Source organism: Tenrec ecaudatus, chromosome 13 (genome assembly GCF_050624435.1).
Source record: "Tenrec ecaudatus isolate mTenEca1 chromosome 13, mTenEca1.hap1, whole genome shotgun sequence".
Classification (NCBI taxonomy): Eukaryota; Metazoa; Chordata; class Mammalia; order Afrosoricida; family Tenrecidae; genus Tenrec; species Tenrec ecaudatus.
Window position 1 is genome coordinate 102,618,523 of NC_134542.1, and position 19,346 is coordinate 102,637,868.

Sequence of the window (19,346 nt, forward strand, 5' to 3'; positions counted from 1 at the left end):
GTATCTACAATATACCTTTTCAGCAGCACATAGATAAGTGTTCACTTAATAAGTAATTATGCTTTATACAATTGACATATGTATATGTATGGATTGTGATAAGAGTTGTATGAGCCCCTAATAAAATGTTTTTTAAAAAATAAGTAACCTATAGCCTAGTAAAGCCAACATAGCAAAAGGTCATTACACCATTGTCTCTCTTAATTTTTTAAAAAATATATATTTTAAATTGGGAGTTCATACATATATCACCCCATAGTTTGATCACATCAAGCAGTATTGCAAAATTGCTACCACAATCAATTTTCAAGCATTAATTTCCTTCCTGGACTCCTTGGCATAGTTTTCCTTTCACCCACCCCACCACCACTGTATACTGTCCCCACCCCAGAAACCCTTATTCTACTTGCTGTCCCTGTGGGTTCATCAATCTTAGGTTTCATACCCCAAAAAACAGAAAAACATATAACACAGCTTCAAAAGGGTGACCCAAATCACATAACATCTGAGATAAACCCTAATATGAACAAACAAAAAATACGGAAAATGTTGAAACCCAGATGAAATTCACATAAAATGAGTATTCTTAAGATGGCATTTGTGTTGGCAGTTAAGATAGTCAAAATATCATGCAATTATCACCTCTATTTCATTCCACAGCATTATTATTAACCACAAAGGATTCATTAAAAACCACTCTCCATTCCCCATCTCCTCTCAGCCCCCTGGAAATTGCTAATCTTATAGTCTTTATTTATTTTCCTATTCTGCCTAATTTTTAAAACTCAATATTTTCTGGGTGTTTTTGCTCTACTATTTTTAACACTATTTTAATGGCATGATATATATTGATCAAGAACATGGGATGAGTGCATGGGGCAAATCAAGAGGGGAGCACAACAGACCAGTGATGGGAGTGAAACCACAAAGTTTCCAAAGTATCACCGATCATAGACTTCTGACTCAGTGGGCAGCACTTGGTACCCCCATCTGAAGAGGTTGGGGATTACCCACAAGGGGGACACACTGAATGTCTAAAGGCGTAACTGGGGTGGGTGGGGTGGGGGAGAACACTAGACTGCTCTGCCCCTGACTACAGGAATATCAATGGGACCTTTAGGATGCTGGCCTGTCAGACAGGAATGCCGAAGACTAAACGGTGTATGAGTTATTAGGTAAGCAGGACCTGGGATACACAGTTCTGGAAGAAATGGGGCCTGGACTGATGATTTATAACATGTCTTTCTCTATATTTAACCGAGAGATGTTCACCTGTTCTCTGTCAGGATCTCTGTTAGTCTTGGGACTATCTGCATGTTGATTTTATTTTACTGATTGATTGATTGATTGCTGTTTATCTATACAAGATAGACAGGATAGGCAGTCTTATGGAGACAGCGACTGGTTCCATGCTTCCTGGGGCCATGGGAGGGGCGGGGTGGAGGTGAATATGGAGCCAACAATGATGGGTACAAGGGATCAGTAAGTGTTTTAAAATTGATGGTGAGGAGGGTGTAGCTTTAATCAATGGCAAGTATAGTCAAGTTCAATCAAACAAATTATAACTGAAAAGAATTATTAATTGGTGAACAACAGATAAACATAATAGTGGGGTAGGAGGAAAGAAAAATATATATATGTATTTTTATGTATGTGTATGTATGCAAATGCAACAAGGAAGCAGATGGAACTTGGGCCTCTAGTTAAATCTTACATCAGTTCAAGAACAGTTTGTTCTAATAATGCATAATTCTATGATATTCACCTTCCTGACTTGATCACTGAAGACAAAATGGGTGCGTTAGCAAATGTGGTGAAGAAAGCTGATGGTGCCCAGCTATTAAAAGATACGGCGTCTGGGGTCTTAAAGGCTAGAAGGTAAACAAGCAGCCATCTAGCAGAGAAGCAACAAAGCCCACATGGAAGAAGCAGACCAGCCTGTGTGACCATGTGGTGTCAACAGGAAGAGTTATCAGAAGTTTAAAAACAAGCAACCAAATCAATATGAAGGGGGGTGGATGTACTGGAGACCCAAAACCCACCTGTAAGATAATTGGACAGCCCCTATCAGAAGGGCCACACATTAGAGATGAAAAATCCAGGGTGCAGTATATCGCTGATGAAGCACATAACTATCTTCTAGTTCTTTACTCTTTCCACCCCTTACTATTATGGTGTTTATTTGTTTTACCTGATTAATCGTGTTATATTTATGTATGTTCATTTGTATACTTAAGATCGCTTGGAACATTAAAGCCAAGACAGATAACCCTTCAGAAACAGTAACAGGAGTAATGGTTCCCTGGGAATACCAGATGAATAGGGAACTGATATCATGATGACCATCTAACCCCGCTCAATGGGATAAAACAACAGAAATATATGGGAATGGATATATTAAATCATGTAAGATATGGCCAAAAAGGGAAAAAACTATTATAGGGGATAAAAATAAGGGTGGAGGGAGGGTGGAGTAGAGAGGGGAAACCGATTATAAGGATCTACATATAACTTCCTTCCTGGGGATGGAGAACAGAAAAGTGGTTGAAGAGAGACGTCAGACAGAGTAAGATATGACAAAATAATTATTTATAAATTACCAGGGTTCATGAGGGACAGGGGAGCAGGGAAGGAGGAGGAAAATGAGGAGCTGATGCGAGGGGCTTACGTGGAGAGCAAATGTTTTGAGAATGATGAGCGTAACGAATGTACAAATGTGCTTTATACAATTGATGTATGTATGGATTGTGCTGAGTTGTATGAGCCCCCAATAAATTGATTTTTTTTTAAATCTGAACCAGAACATGAAATTATTTGAAAGGTACATACATAGGGAAATAATGGGCTAGACATGGGAACTCAAGGACTTCTCTATGAAGAAGGAGACAATGGAAGGAAGTGAGATTTGAGAGTGAAATCAGACAGGACATTACATACATTGAGGCACAGTCTGGGATACGGTGTGGACTTGTTCAGGAGCTGGAATGTGGGAGTATAAAGAGGGAGGGGTAGGAAATAACATAGGAAGGGTATATGAGACTCAGATTGTGGGGAGTGGCAACCAGTACACAGATGGGTGATACCATCAGACGTCATTAAAATTAATCTGGCAGTACTGTGCCAGGGGGAGAGTTATTTTAGCTAATGTTCAACAATTGGCTAATACCCAAACATTAGCTTGAGATGTTGTCTACCATTAACTGTGATGTAAATATGAGTTGTAAATTCATCTTCTATCCTGTGGTTGTAGCATTCCTGATTGATTCACTCAGTAAATTAAACATTTCACACATGAAAAAAATATAGAATACTCAAACTATAGTACAATATTATTGATGTCAATGTTAATATCATTGATAGCTCATGGAAGACCAATCAACATTGGTTGTAGCAGTACAATCACAGGGAGGGAGCTGTCAGAGATTCAGGACAGATTCAGAAAAGGACCTGATGTGAGGGATGGCACTGTTGACGTCAGATGGATCTTGGCTGGAAGCAGAGAACACCAGAGAGATGGTGACTTGTGTTTTATTGACTAGGCCAACATATTCAACGTGTGCTCATAACCAACTATGGATAACCTTGAGAAGAATGGGAATTCCAGGACACTCCATGATGCTCCTGTGGAACTTATACATGGATCAAGAAGCAGTTGTGTGACCAGCACAAGTGAAAACTGCACGTTTTAAAATCCACAAAGGTGTCCATTAGGGTTGTTTCCTCTCCCCATACTTATTCAATCTGCATGCTGAGTAAATCATCAGAGAAGCTAGAATATATGAAGAAGAACACGGCATCAGAATTGGAGGAAGACTTATTAACAACTGAGACATGCAGATGACACCAACCTCGCCTGTTGAAAGTGAGGAGGCCTTATAGAGGAGGATCGAGCATTGCAGCCTTCCGTATGGATACAAATCAATGTAAAGAAAACCAAAATCTTCACAATTGCACCAATAGGAAACATTAGGATAAACGAAGAAGAGATTGAAGTTGTCAAGGAGTATGTCTTGCTTGGATCCACAGTATCAGAGAAGCTGTAGTCAAGAGACAAAAAGACAAGTTGCATTAGTAAATCTGCTGCACAAGATCTCTTTCAAGTATTGAAAAGCAAGGTTAATACTTTGAGGACTAGTGTATGCCCAACCCAAGTCTTGGCATTCCCATTGCCTTACATGCCTGGGGGAGTTGGACATTGAATAAGGAAGACTGAAGAAGAAATGATGTATTTGAATTGTGGTGCAAAGAACCACAAAGAACACTGAAAATGCCATGGGCTGTCTTACAAGAAGTACGGCCAGAGTGCTCACTAAAGGCAAGGATGGTAGTCGTTGTACACACCTCGGACATGTTGTCAGGAAAAACCAGTCTCTGGAGAAAGACTTGCTGCTTGGTAATGTGGAAGAGCAGAGGAAAAGAGGAAGGCCCTCCGGGAGGTGGATTGACAGAGTGACCACAGCAAGGAACAATTGAGAGGCTGGCACAGGGCTGTGCAGGGTTTTATTCTGTTGTGCATAGGGTGGCTATGGGTCAGAACAGCCTTAATGACATCTAACAACAACACAGTGTCCTTAAAATGAAGGCCCTGTTCCCAACCAGTCATCATCCCTCCCACCCCTAGTCTAGAGAGCCCACAGCTGTGGGTAGTGCATTACAGAGGCAGGGACCTTCCTCAAGACTTAAAGGTTTGGGGCTGGATATTCTTTTTTTTTTAATGATATTTAAACAACTTTGCTAAGAGGTGTACCCAATCAAATATTTCCAGAAATTTTAGGAAAAATAATGTAGAATTATTCTAATGACATTTCTCTCCATCTATGTAAGAATCTGAGAAATTATTACAGCAATGCATCACTTCATGCCTGTGGTAGTTACATAATCTGGTGTCAATTTGAGGATTCAGAGTAAAGGAGTGGAGTCTAGCCCATCAATTAAGTCATAGTCAATGAGGCCTCTATGTGGTTATGGCTTTCTCCTGAAGATTCTGGGAACCTCTGTATTCCTCCTTGGAGGCAGGAGACACACTCTTTCTTGGCTCACTCCCTGGAAGACATTTCAGCTGACAAGACACGTGGAACTACGCTCATGCCGTGAGCTGGAGGAGTCCTGTGGAGACCCCTTCCGGAGCTGAGATGCTTACAACACCACTGGATCCACATGACTTCCCACCCTCTGGTCTGTGATCTTCCTGCATTAGGCATCATTAGCTGTGTTTCATGAGTCTGAAGAGAACTTTGTAGATTGGTATCAGACATATGGACTAATATCAGACTATGGACTGGGCTGGGATGTTTTCTCAATATTCTATTGCTCTTTCTTATACACATATCAGTTTCTCCATGAATTTGTTTATCTAGTCTACCCAGACTAACACAATGCCCAAGCTACACTGTGTAAAGTACTACTGTATATAATTTGGATGTTTTGCAAACACTATATTATATTGAGGCAGCCCCATATTCTGAATGGTTTTCATTTCTAAGTCTATCATTAAGTTGAATTTTTATATACGTCTAATTGGGTATTATTATTATTATATAATTCCAGCTAGTCAAATGTTTTAGTGTATTTATAGTATAAATTATACCTTTCTATTTATAAAAATAGAAGTTTGGTATATCCTACAGTGCTGGTACATAATTTTCATTTCCTTGTGATGTTTCTAAAGACCAGAAAAGTAAAATCCTCAGTGAACCTTACAAAGTGCAAAGTTGAAAACAACAAAAAAAGTAAAAATATACAAAATATCTTTAAAATGTACAGTAATAATAAGTTTTTTGCATGTTGCTAGCTAGAACATGTTTACTATTAGGAACATAGTATGTACCTCAAAATTTAACATTATAGGTGTCATGGGAGTTGGGGACATGATCATATAGTAGTCAGACATTGCCAAAACAGACAGTACATAACACATATCTGAGACTCTTGTTCTCACAATTCTTTTCAAAATATCTCAAAATTCTATCCTTATTACCCATCTAGTAGAGCAGCCGTCAATACAGCTCCAAGCCATGTGGGGCTCTGCTGGTACATACATGCTGCTTTGACGTAAAATTGAAAGATTTTAAAGGCTACTATTCACGTTGGTGATTCCTTTGTTTGTGAAAATATGTATGTATGGTGTGTGAATAATTTTTAAATTGTGAGGACAGGATTGACTGTTCTATCTCAAAAGTTTGCTGATCCCTGATCGAATGTAAACACACTTCCCTGGAGTTAAGACATACTCATCACATTCCATGTTGCAAGAAAAGGCTATCATTTGGACTAAATTATCTATGTGTCAACACTTTTTACCTAGAGCTTATATTGGTAGCAGTCGCTTTCATGATATGCACCGTAGACACGGCCACCTAGAGCTAGACAACTGACAAGGAATTCCTTCCTTCTGGGAGTGCAATGCAGTCTAGTACTTCTGAACTAGACCCTCAAGCCACAGCTACAACAATAAGTCACTTTCTGCTACTATGTAAACTTACATTGGATAAACACAATAATCAGAAGGGAAATCATTTGATTATTTTCCACATTCCTGACTCTTCCGACCTAAATAGTAGTCTGAGTGGCTAAAAAAGGGAGGAAAAGTAAAACTGAAAATGGACTTGCCGTCTTTAATGACATGCAAGTTCATTTCAAATTTAGGAAAAGAAGAAAAGAAAAATGTTACAAAGGTGACGGTGCAACTTGTGTTCACAGGGCTAAATGGGGTTTTAACTACTGTGTGAACTTTCATGGAGAGCGCGATAGAATATTATTAAAAGAAAGAAAAACCTTTGACAGGTTATGATCACTTTGTCTTTTCTAATACCTCTTTCTCTAAATATTTCTACCCTTTGATATCTACTAATTTTATATAAAGGGTAAGTATACATTAAGAAAACATCCCAATCCAGCCCATAAGTCCAACATTAGCCTATATGTCTGACACCGATCTACAAAGTCCTCTTCAATCTCACGCAATGACGCCAACGGCAGGAGGAAAGACGAATCAGTGAGTATATAAGCATCTCAGCACTGGCAGGGGTCTCCATATGGCTGCTCCAGCACCCAAGGCTGCATTGAGGTAGGTCCATGTAGCTTCTCCTCAGGGATGTCTCCCAGGAAGTGAGCCTTGCAAGCTGAAGCAGGGAACTGGCTAAGGCAGCAGCACCCTGGTCTGACCATCAGAGAGCAAGAAACCAGGAAACTAGAAAGGCTAGGCTCACCAAGCCATTTGTCTCTCCACCTTTCAGTTAACCCCACATGTGGTTATCGGCCAGGTTGGCACAATAAACCATAACTATCTCTTCCACTTTCACATGCATTTGAAAAGATCATGGCAATTGCAAAGACCATGACTTAGGTTAGGCACACCTCAGACCTTAAAGTAACATCCTTGGTTTTCAACACTGTAAAGAGGCCTTGTGCAACAGAATTCCACAGTGCAATTAGTGTTTGATCTCTTCTGCAACTTCTATGAGCATTTATTGTGGAACCGTGCAAGATAAAAGCCTTGATAACCTCAATCTTTCTCCATTTTTAAGGATGCTACCTACTGGTCCATTTCTTTACTTTGAGGTGTAATCTATTCTGAAGGCTACAATCCTTGATCTTTATCAGCAAGTATTTCAAGTCACTTCACATTCAGCAAGCAAGGTTGTGTCATCTGCATATCAAAGGTTGTTAATAAGCCTTTCTCCAATCTTGATGTCACAGTCTTCTTCATATGACCCAGTTTATTAATATGTTCAGCATGCAGATTGAATAAGTATGGTGAGAGGAGACAATGCTGAAACATACCTTTCTTGATTGAAAATACTCCATATTCCTTTGTTCTATTCACACAACTTCCTCTTGATCCATGTACAGGTTCCTTATAAACACCATACAGTGTCCTGTAATTCCCATTGCTCTTATGCTTATCCATAGTTTGTTATGATCCACACAGTGAATGCTTTGGCATAGTCAGTAAAGCACCAATAAACATCTTTCTGGTATTTTCTGCGTTCAGCCAAGGTCCATCTAACATCAGCAATGATATCCTTGTTCACCGTCCTGTTCTGAATGGTAGCTCCCTATCCCTGTACTGCAGCAACCATCGTTGGATGATCTTCGGCAAAGTCTTACATGCAATATCAATGATATTGTTCTATATCTTTAAATAATTTCCTGCATTCTGTTGGGTCACTTTTCTTTGCAATGGGTAAAAATATGGACCTCTTTCTTTCAGTTTGCCAGGTAGCTTTTTTCTCAAATTTCCTGGCATAGGCGAGTGAGTGCTTCTAGTGCTTCATCAGCTTGAATCATCTCAGTATGCATTCCATTAATTCCCGGAGCCTTGTTTTTGACTAATGTTTTCAGTGCATCATGAATTTCTTCTTTCTGTACCATTGGTTCTCGCTCACATACTACCTCTTGGAATTCTTGAATGTTGACGAGTTCTTTTTGGTCCAATAACCCTGTGTATTTTTTCCATCTTCCTGTGATGCTTCCTGCATCATTCAGTATTTTGCCCATAAAGTCTTTCAGTATTGCAACTCGAAGCTTGAATTATTTCTTCCTGCATTCTGTTAGTTTACATATGCTGAGCAGGTTAATCTTTTTGTGCTTTTCTAACTCTAGAACTTTGAACATTTCATTATAACATTTTGCTTTGTCTTCTCAAGATCCCCTTAGAATTTTACTGTTCAGCTCTTTGATTTAATAATTTCTTCATTTTTTCTTAGCTGCTCTATGGTTCATATATTAACAAGTTCCAATTATTAATTGATCTTTCCAGCTGTTGCTTCTTATTTTGAGTCATGCTCTACCAGCAAATGAAGATCACAAAAGCTTTACTCATTCAAAGTCATTATATTTAACTCTACTTTGAGAAGTCATATTTCGGTCACCATCCCATAGGTTACTCATTGGAATTTCATTTTTATTTTAGCCCAGTGATATAACTGTTGGGCTTCCAACATACAGGACTTCAGGATCGTTAATTATTGTTTTAGAAAAATGTGGCATTTTGTTGTGTGCACATCATAAAACTAATGCACATGATTTCTGTATTAATTTTCTTTATGACTAGAGGGGTGAACTGATAGTGACGTTTGCATGATTACTTAGGAAAGATGCTAAATGAAGGAATGTTATTTAGAAACGATATCATTAGGAGATGTTAGTTTCTCATTTCCTTTCATGTTTTCTTTATCACATCTCTTATTTAATTTGCCAACAGAACATGTGCTCACAGAGAGTATAGACACTTTTTAACCATTATAAACATAATTGTTTTACAGTGATAAATAGGAAATCCCCACTTCTTCCTGAAAATAGATATGTAATTGTAATAAAATCAGAGCCTTGGCCATGCACTGGACCTCTAATCTGCAAGGTCCATAGTTCACTCACCAGGAACTCTGAGAGAGCAAGATTAGTCTGTCTATTCCATAAAGGATGATTTATAATCTCATAAATATTTAGGAACAATTCTGCTTCGGTCTTATAGAGTTGCTATGAATTGAAATTGATTCATTGTCAGTGACTTTGCCTTGTGTTAGGTTTTTAAATATAATAACTAGTTGAACTATGTCGATATGTTAAGGATATTAAAGTTTAAGAAAGCATGGTTCAATATGTGCTTGTATTATGATCACCCAGTTATATATAATTGCATCATAACAATTTATTCAAAAAGTTCTTGTTAACAAGAAGGAAATGGGTTACTGAATAATCTGAACAACAATGCCTTTTGAATAAAATGAAATAACTGGTCTTTCTGTAATTACCACATTGTCGCATTCTCAGTTTTTATAAAGACTTAAAGGTAATTTGGGAGGTTAAGCAGTATCATGGAAAATCCATCCTGATAAATCACACTGGACAAAACCAAGCAGTTGGGGATATTGATCAGATGGACCAGTCTGTACAGTAGTCTTAAAAAAAAATTTCCTTCTTTCTTTTCAATTGAGGTTTTCCTCTCATTTATTTATTTTACTTTTTTTTTGGTGGGGGGGGGTGGCTGTTTTCCAGTATAATAAATCCAGGATAGCTAAATCTATAGAGCTAGTAACTGCATAACGGCTCATTGGGGGTGTGGGGAGGAGGTGAGAGAGATCTGGGCAGCTAATAACAATGAGTACAACCAGGACGAACTGCTATAGAACTGATTGTAGTGATGATGGCACAACTCTTTTTCGTATGACTGAACTTTTAAGGATATATGTGGATTATATGTCAATAAAATTATTTTTTAAAGTAATGAGCCTGATAAGCTTCTTTAAGGACAGTATTGATTTCTTATCTATTTATTTCATTGTCTTACCTTCATACATTTTCAAATATGTAATTGGAGTAAGCATTAAAATAAATTGGTGTAGTATGCGTATGCAAATCACCAACACCTATACTTAAATAGTGATTGAGATAATGATATAAACTCATACATTTCAACATAGAGCATATTTATTTAATTTACAAAATGATTCCTATCTCTTTTTCTTTTGTGGCAAAGAAGATGTGACCCTAGAATTTATCTATGAAATATGGCTGTTATATTAGCATTTCTACAGAGGGCAAGGTTTGGGTGACTTACTAGAAGAAAGATGGGGTAGATTTTCCTTAAAGAATCAAAAGTTAGTTGTACAATTTTAGAAATTAATTGGGGAGCTCAATATAATTTGAATAATATAATGTTTTTGTCTTCATGTTTTCATTTATAATGTCTTTCATATTACAGAGATTCTTGGATTGGATGCAGAAGTTGCCAAAGCAAACACCCTGGGTTTTGTAGGTTGTCTGTCTTCAGTACAGTACAATCACATAGCGCCACTGAAGGCAGCCCTGCGCCATGCCACCATCCAACCTGTTGTTGTCCAAGGGACCCTGACAGAATCTAGCTGTGGATCCATGACATATTCGGATGTGAATACAGTAACCACAGTGCATTCCTCATCAGGTACATGCAAGAGAAGAATAACCAAGAAATTGATTTGTCAAACTTTTCTCCGTAGCACCAATTTTTATCATTTTAGAGGTTTCTGGATTAACGGATTTGTTTGATTAACAAACCCCCTCATGTTTTATGATTACAGGTGGTTGAGAATTAAGACTAATTTATCGTAGCTGTTGTTTTATACCATAATTTTGTTTTTATATAATGAGCAATCAGTGTTAGAGCAATACTTGCATATATACTATATTTGGGAGAAAGATAGAACTTTCTAGTCCTGTAAAGAGTTACAGTGTTAGAAACCCAATTGATTGTTGTAAATTTGATCCCATATTTATAGTTTTTTAAAAAGCAGAATGTTCAAGGAAGTCATTCTTCAGTAGTTAGATTAAAATTTGTTTCATTTTGAGAAGACATTTGATAAAAAGTGATGAGTTTTTAAAGTATTATTCTAGTACAATAGTTTTGGGTCTCCATGAATGCTCTGGGAATTTAAAATTTTGTTCTGTAATCTAAACATTAAATAATGATACCCAATCACCATCCATGTCTTTCTGTCTCAGGATAAGGAGACTTTTGTTCATATAGACAATTAGGCAGACACCCATTTCCTCCCTCTGTTTTGGAGCCTCCTTACTCTGCTACTCCAGGTAAATAGAAATAATTCTTGTTCCTGAAATATTCATATGGAACCTTTTAATCCCCCAGGCCCTACACAAGAAAATAAAAGGTAAAATTAAAGCAATAAACACTTGATTAAGCAATTACCAAGGATGACTCATGAAGCTATGACTCTAAAGCTCCAAATCAGAGAGAGAAAAAAAATCTCATGTTGCAGTTGACTGTACATAAGCAGTCTTTTTTCTTGTTCTTTTTAAAAGAGCACCACCTCTTTTTCTTGTTCTTTTTATAAATATATCACACAGTTTTTTCAACTCAACTTTTTTACAAGTGTGCAACTTATTGACAGCAAGTGCATTAGTTAATTCTACAACACAACTCTATATCCTTAATTGGTGTGCTTTTTCAATCCCTATATACCCAAACTCAGTGATCTCAAAGCATGTTGTTGTTAAATGACATCAAGTTAGTTCCAACCCACAGCGACCTTACATACAACGAAAGCAAACATCCTCTGGTCCTGGGCCTTCCTCACATTGTTTTAAGCTTGAGCCCATTGTTGTCGTGACTGTGTCAATCTCTCATTGAAGGCCTTGTCTTTTACACTGCCCCTCTACTTTACCAAACATGATGTCCTCCAGGGACTGGTCTCTCATGACACCTTGTCCAAATTACAGAAGATGAAGTCTCCCCATCCTTGCCTCTAAGGAGCTATCTAGCTAAGATTTCCTCAAAGATACATAGGCTTATCCTTTTAGCAACTCATGATACTTTCAGTTTTCTTCTCCAACCCCACAATCCAAATACATCAATTCTTCTTTGGGTTTCCTTATTCTATGTCCAACTTTCACATGCATATGATGCAATGGAGAATGCCATGGTTTGGGTCAGGCACACCTTAGTCTTCAAAGTAACATCCTTGCTTTTCAGTACTCTAAAGAGGTCTTGTGTAGCAGATTTACCTAAGAATACATCTTTGGTCTCTTACTGCTGCTTCAATAAGTATTGATTGTGGATCCAACTAAGACAAAATTCTTGACAACGTCTTAGTTAGTAACTGACATTTTATTATTTTGCAGTCTATTTATTTATTTAGAATTTTAATTTTAACAGTTTTTTGGCATATAATTCACACTGCATGCAAGCATATTAAAAGAAGTTATATAATCATCACCATAATCAGTTTTAGAATATTTTATATCTTCATGAATTCATTGTTATTAGCTTTCCATATCCCCTCATTCTCCCCTGCCATACCTCCAGGAAATCAATAATCCAGTTAGCGTCTTTATAAATTTTCCTATCCTGGATTTCATATACAGAAAACAAACAGCAATAACAAAATAAAACCGAGGAAAACCTCAAGTGAAAAGAAAGGACAAAATATTCAAAACTAGAACAAACAAAGTAGGTGAAATGGAGATCAAATGACAGAGTGTTGGAATTTGACCTAATGACATCCCCAGTGATCCCCATGCCAATGCATTCTGCAGGATAACAAGGTTCGCACCTTTGCTTATGGTCAGAAGGAATTCAGAGTAGGCTGAAGGCATAAGGAGTCAGCTCTTTATCCTACCAGATACATGTGAGCTAATTGAGTTATGGAGCTATTGGGTGGATGCAGAGTACTTCAAAGGCTTTTTGTTCATGTAAATCTGCTTGAATTCCTTTCAACATGCTAGCTCACAGCCCTTTGAGAGTACCCGAGCTAACTCACCAATGTATCATTCCTTGTCCACACCGTAGGCCAACTCCCAATATTATGAGTAAAGATGGAAGGCTATTTCCTTTTGCTCTTTTTCAGATTCTTCTGGGAAAACAGATGAACAGGAACCCCTCACCAATGCGGTTCGAAGTGATTCCGCCGTCATTGGAGGTAAACCATCCAGTGTTGCTGAAAGTAGAAAGGTCATAAATGATCTTGCAGATCCTCATGGTGGCCAGCCTGCATGCAGGCCTCGCATGGTCTTCCATAAAGAGCCTGTTCATGAATAAATACGACTGCTCTATTATTAAAAGAGCCCTCTCCCAAAGCTCCAGCCACTTCACGCAGGCATCCCAACACTGGTCCACCAGGCAGCTGAGAATGTAGAGCATCTACTTGCAGACAGGCAGTACACACGCTGTTCATCTCAGCCAGTTGTCAATGTAGCAAAAGTGTAAACAGAGGAAACGGGAAGAAGCAGTGCTGGGGCAGATGGATGAAGTGCACACCAGTTGAGCTTTTTCAAGCAAGGGGTTTGAGGTAGATCTAATGAGCAAGGCAAAGCTCGCAAGACTTCGGCCTCAATCAGCAACACATACAGTTACAGTTGCAGGCCTTTGCTGTTAAAGTTCAGCTTTTTTCATCTTCCTTACTTTTCCATTCTCTCATCATTTCTCAGTCTCATTCCTCTCTATGCTGCCTCGGCTTGACTTTCATCTGGAGTAGCTTTATTTTTGCATCTTGGTCTGATACAACAGAATGACTCTAAAGCTGTAATGTACAATACCTATGACAATCGAGTTTCATTTCCATTCGAGAAAAAATAACCTTAAGAGGTTCCTCCTTTCTGCCTTTTGGTAGATTAGATAAACTGACCCATACCATATGAATCTCTCCTTTCAAAACTCTGCAATGAACATTCATCACATAGACATCAGCTAAGGGTAAAAGGTCATGCAATGTGGCATAAGGATACAAGATTAAAAGACATGGAGATGTCCTCAAGGAAATAACAGGCTACCTGGGGAAGGTAAGAATAAGCAGACAGCAACAGAGCTACTGGAAGAGTCACTATGATGGGAGCAAACAGATGGGTCTTTACAATCACACTGCAGGGAAAGAGAGGGGATCCCTGATGACGTAGTTATTATCCATTGAACTGCAATCCGCATGGTCAGCAGTTCAAAATCACCAACACCTCTGAAAGAGAGACTGGGCTTTCTAATCTTGTAAACAGTTACAGATTCAGAAACCTACAGGGGGTCACTATGAGTCAGCATTGACCCGATGGCAGTGCGTTTGGTTTTTTGGTTTGGTGGGGAAAGAAAACCATATCTTTTTTCTTGAGAAGTTCTTTATGGCACTGAACTAAATTTTTGCTATAGGAAAGAGAGTCCAGTTTGATTTTTGTTTGACATTAAGAAATGTAGTTACATTTTTTTGCTGCTTGATTCTCTTCTTTTAATTTTTGTAATGGTTGATTTTCTCCCACCAATGCACACACTTCTCTTGAGTTTTTGAGAGTAGGGAAGTCATCTTGACTCAGAAAAGTGCCTGAGATGTGTGCCATGTCTGTCCTTGAATGCCTGAAGGATGTAGAACCTGATTCTGTGGTTTCTCTAAGCCGCAGGCCACAATGAAGAGTTGTACTCACTGCCATCCATTATACTTATAAAAAACTAAACCCACCACCATCAAGTCAATTCCAACGCATGGTAACCTGAGAGGATAAAGCTGAGACGTTTTTTGGGATTTCCAAGGCTGTAAACTGTTACAAGAGCAGAAAGATGCCTTGTTCTTACAGGAGTGGGTTGGAACTGACCACTGTGCAGCTAACGTCTGATGTTTAACCCATTGTGCCGCCAAGGGTCCTTCCTGATAGTCATATGTTTAATAAGTAATCTTATCTGGTTATTAAATAGGTCTGAAAGAGTTGGGACAAATGCCACAGAGTGACTTATACATTTTTAAAAGTAAGAAAACTGGATGCTTGCCTGTCAGAAAGAATAGTGCCTAGAGTCTTAGGCTTGTCTTAAAACAAGCAGTTATCTAAGTGTCAGCTAAATCCACATGGAAGGAGCACATCAGCCCTTCAGTATTACAGCTTGAACTCTAAGCACCCAGTTTGCAGAAGGCTATGCATGACAGTGAAACCCCAAAATCCATTTGCTGACTCCCCACGTGGATTAAGCCTCCCATGAATTCCCTTGGACCATTGACTAGGGATGTGCATAGTCTTGCCCTCCCAAAGTGGATTACTGCAGATATAGTTATGTTACAATTTAACATACTATAATTTGTTTTCCCTTTTGATCCAAACAGTTACTTTTTTCTCAATATCCATTCTAATTATAAAAATACATCAACAATTCATTGTTCTAAGAATAAGAAAATTAAATATTAAACATTATTTTACAAGATTTGACCATAAATAAAATTACATTCATGTATAGGCACATTCTTCCATGCCCATGTTTTTAACATCCATTGATTGACTTTACTTATTGAGTGCCAAGAACCATTCTGACAAAGGAAGAGATAAAGCCTTCAGACCAGCAAAGACAAATTGCAAAGCCAAACTAGTCAAATCACATGCAGTTTTTAATGGAGGGAGGGAATGATGGCCATCGCAGTCATTGCTTAGTTTTTCAAGCACAGAGACTTGCCATCTCTGAGTTTAAAGTAGGTAAGGACTCCCTAAGTAATTGGTAACTATTTCACTAATTAAATTTTTTCTAGAAAAATGAGCATATATCATAAACAAATTGGCAGCAGAACATGCATGCTCTGTGAAATATTCAAATCATGTTTTCTAGTATTCTAATGTAATTCTAAAATACTTAGTTACAAATTGACAAGGAAATATGCTGTTTATATCTATTCTGACATATTTTTTAAGTCTGGAAGTAACATTTACTAAACAATCCTTTGCTAGATAAATTCCATCAATTTATGTTGGAATTCACATTCTGTCTAGCTAACCATTCTGTGGCTTCCCCCGGCGTCCTCAAAACAGAACAGTTGCTAATGAATTGACTCTGGCTCTTGTCAACCCCAGGCATATCGCATCAAGGTGGTTTCGATATCCTTGTCTGAAGTAGGTCACCAGGCCTTTCAGCTGGGTGGGCCTGAACCATCAACCTGCTGATTAACAGTGAAGCATTGAATGTCCTGTCACTCAAACAGCATTCTCTGCTTTTATGTCTAGGTTCTACTATTCGCTGCAATAGTTACAAAGAACGCACAGACAATATATATGATAAAACATTATAAAGTCTTTTCAGGGCTGCTAATAAATGCCCAAAGGACATGCTAGTTCACTGTAAACCTCAATCCAAAGGCATTAAACTCAGGCTCCATGGATCAGCAAGCCTACATCCCCAATTAAGTGCCCAGAGGCATCTCACTCCAGTAAGCCTCACCCTGAAAGCACTCAGCTCCACCTCCATGGGTCAGCAAGCCCAGCTTCCTCAATTAGGTGCCCAGATACACCCCAGTCCACAAGCTGGCCTCCTACCCCAAGCACTCAGCTTTGCTTACTTCATGTGCTGCTCTGCTCCTGCCTATCCTTGTCATGGCTGTCTTTGGGACTCAGGAGGCCCACTGTGGAGGGATGTTGGGATGCAGAGGACATGCTCCTCCTGCCTCTTGCTGGTCATGAGATTCCACTCTTCTCAGAGGGCACATTGTGCCCTCAGCAGGATGGCATCCCGTGAATCCTGCTCACAATTACTCACACTCGAATCCTGTCAACATCTTCTCCCACGATCTGACTCAGACTCACACAGAAAAAAAAGTGAGTGGCCATTGGAGACTTTGGCTAGAAGAGCAATATTATTGCCACATTCACCGTCCCTGCCAGCATGCCAACTGACTGCACCACCCAGAGGACCTGATTGCCTTTATAGTCTGAAATAAGGGTTTGTGGTCATGACAGACTAGCACTTGGCAGAATGTGTTGGTTGACATTGTGAATTACTGTGTTGTCTTGCTCTTTGGTGCCTCCTTTGTCTTGTCTGGCTCATGTGTCTTTGCCAGATGCCTTGTGACAGCTTCCTTCTCTTTCCTGTTCCCCTTTGCAGGAGTGATAGCAGTGGTCATCTTCATCATCTTCTCTATCATCGGCATCATGGCCCGCTTCCTTTACCAGCACAAGCAGTCACATCATACTAACCAGATCAAAGAAAAAAGCTACCCAGACCACTTGGACAGTTCCTTTAGAAATGATATTGACTTGCAACACTCTGTGAGTGAGTGTAAACGGGAATATTTCATCTGAAAATGCAGGATTACCTGGTATTCTCTGAGTTTAATTTTTTGTCTTTTATTGTCTCTCTTGTATTTTAATTTCAATCATGTACTTATGCATTAATTTTTAAAATATCGGTTTGTTTGATGGTTTTGTTTTTGTTTTTTGGGGTTATTTTTTTATTTCTTTTCTTTTTGGAAAGTACCTGCCTCCACTAGAGCATCTACTCCCATGGCCAGGCCCAGGAAACCAGGCAGTTAAGGTGACCGCCTCCTCTCTGACACACCTATTGTGGAGATCGTGATCACTGAAGAGATTGACTTTATTCCTTTTGATAGACATGGAGACATGTGTGAACACACACATATTGACTTCTGTATTTCCAGTTTTCACAAACATCCACATTTCAGGCTTATGTTAAATCTGAGTTCTGTGACTTAGACATAATGGTCATCTATGAAATCCTCCCCTGTCTCAAGTCCATTTGAACCAGGGAGTAGAGAGACTAGATTTAGATCTCTGGTTTATTTCAATGACATTAAAAATAATAAGAAGAGAGATTTGTTTTGTGTTAATTAACTTTTTCTTAACAGAGCCAATTGTCTTCATTCATTAGTGTTGGCTCCTGTAATCGGAGTACTTTCAAATACAGGGCTGTAGTGAGAAATGGCTTTCCTCCTTCATTACCACTCTTTCTGGGGCCTGCACTTTAGAGTAACACAATAGCATACACCTACAGGGAATAGTAGCTTACAATTAGGACGTCAGAGAGCTGCTAGGAAGTAGATGTTCCATAACTTCAAAAGCACCTCATCCAACTTAGTGAGAAATGGCATCTAGGATATCTGGGGTCTTACTGAGGTAGCAAACACACACACACACACACACACACACACACACATACAGAGAGAGACTGCAAAACGTTTGTAGAAAAATTCCATTATGTTTGAGGTACCTTTTTCCATGAACTTTCTGGAGCCCTTTTATATGGATGAAATGTTGCAGCACAAAGAAATGGAAATCAGTATGCAGTGCCATGAAAGAATTTACACTATTTTAATACAGTTTAAAATAGGAACTGCTTGAGAGCAGGGAGGTGCTAAACAGGATCCTTCCCTTTCAACCATTCTCTCAAGATCTGGTGAAGGCAGAGAATGTAGGTCTCCCGTTTGGCTTAGACATGATGAATCCACCCCTGACCGCTGAGTCCTTTTCTAAGAGGGTGATAGTGCCCGGACTGCTAGGTGGAGTCCTTGCTCTCAGCTCTGGCTGACTGTGACTGCTTGATTTCAAGGGTCCACAGGTCATCGCGCACTGCATTTTCCACTGTCATACTCTGTGCATCTTTATGCTCATCGTTTAAGATGTTTCAGTTCCTCGGTGAGGTGGTGACCGATTTCGGGTTTTCTTTGGCCTATTTGACAAGAAAGCATCAAAGAAACACCTCTTGAGTTCATCTATGAGGTAATAGTAACATTCTATATAACTTTGCTTCAGCAATATGCCTAACTCTTGGTCTCTGGACCATCTTGGAGAAAAACATAAGGGGAAAACATATAAATATGCTGGAAATGCCAATGTAATGATCCACAGACATAGTAAATCTTTGCCGATGGACTTTACAAGACAGATTGCATATGGAAAACAATTTCCACATTGCTGTTTGCCGGTCTTGACAGTTAGCAGATGTTTCATCTTGTTCTTAGTGCATCTATCACATCGGATTACTTAACATTCCCCCTGCATGATGGCAGTCCCATGAAAAGCTCATTAGCTCTGTTCCACGTCAGACTGACAGCTTCTCTTTCAGAAACAGATTGCACGGGATCAGGGCTGATTTCGTCATGGTTTCT

At 38.9% G+C, this 19,346-nt stretch overlaps 1 protein-coding gene across 2 annotated transcripts in view; it reads left to right on the plus strand.

Moving 5' to 3' along the window:
• Positions 1-17,523, plus strand: part of CNTNAP5 (contactin associated protein family member 5) — a 1,091,618-nt gene extending 1,074,095 nt beyond the window's left edge. For both annotated transcript variants that reach the window (XM_075529285.1, XM_075529286.1), the window contains exons 22-24: positions 10,706-10,924; positions 13,344-13,415; positions 17,327-17,523. In XM_075529285.1, coding sequence (XP_075385400.1) covers positions 10,706-10,924; positions 13,344-13,415; positions 17,327-17,523 — 488 coding nt within the window. The remainder of the gene's footprint in view (positions 1-10,705; positions 10,925-13,343; positions 13,416-17,326) is intronic.
• Positions 17,524-19,346: the final 1,823 nt, after the last annotated feature.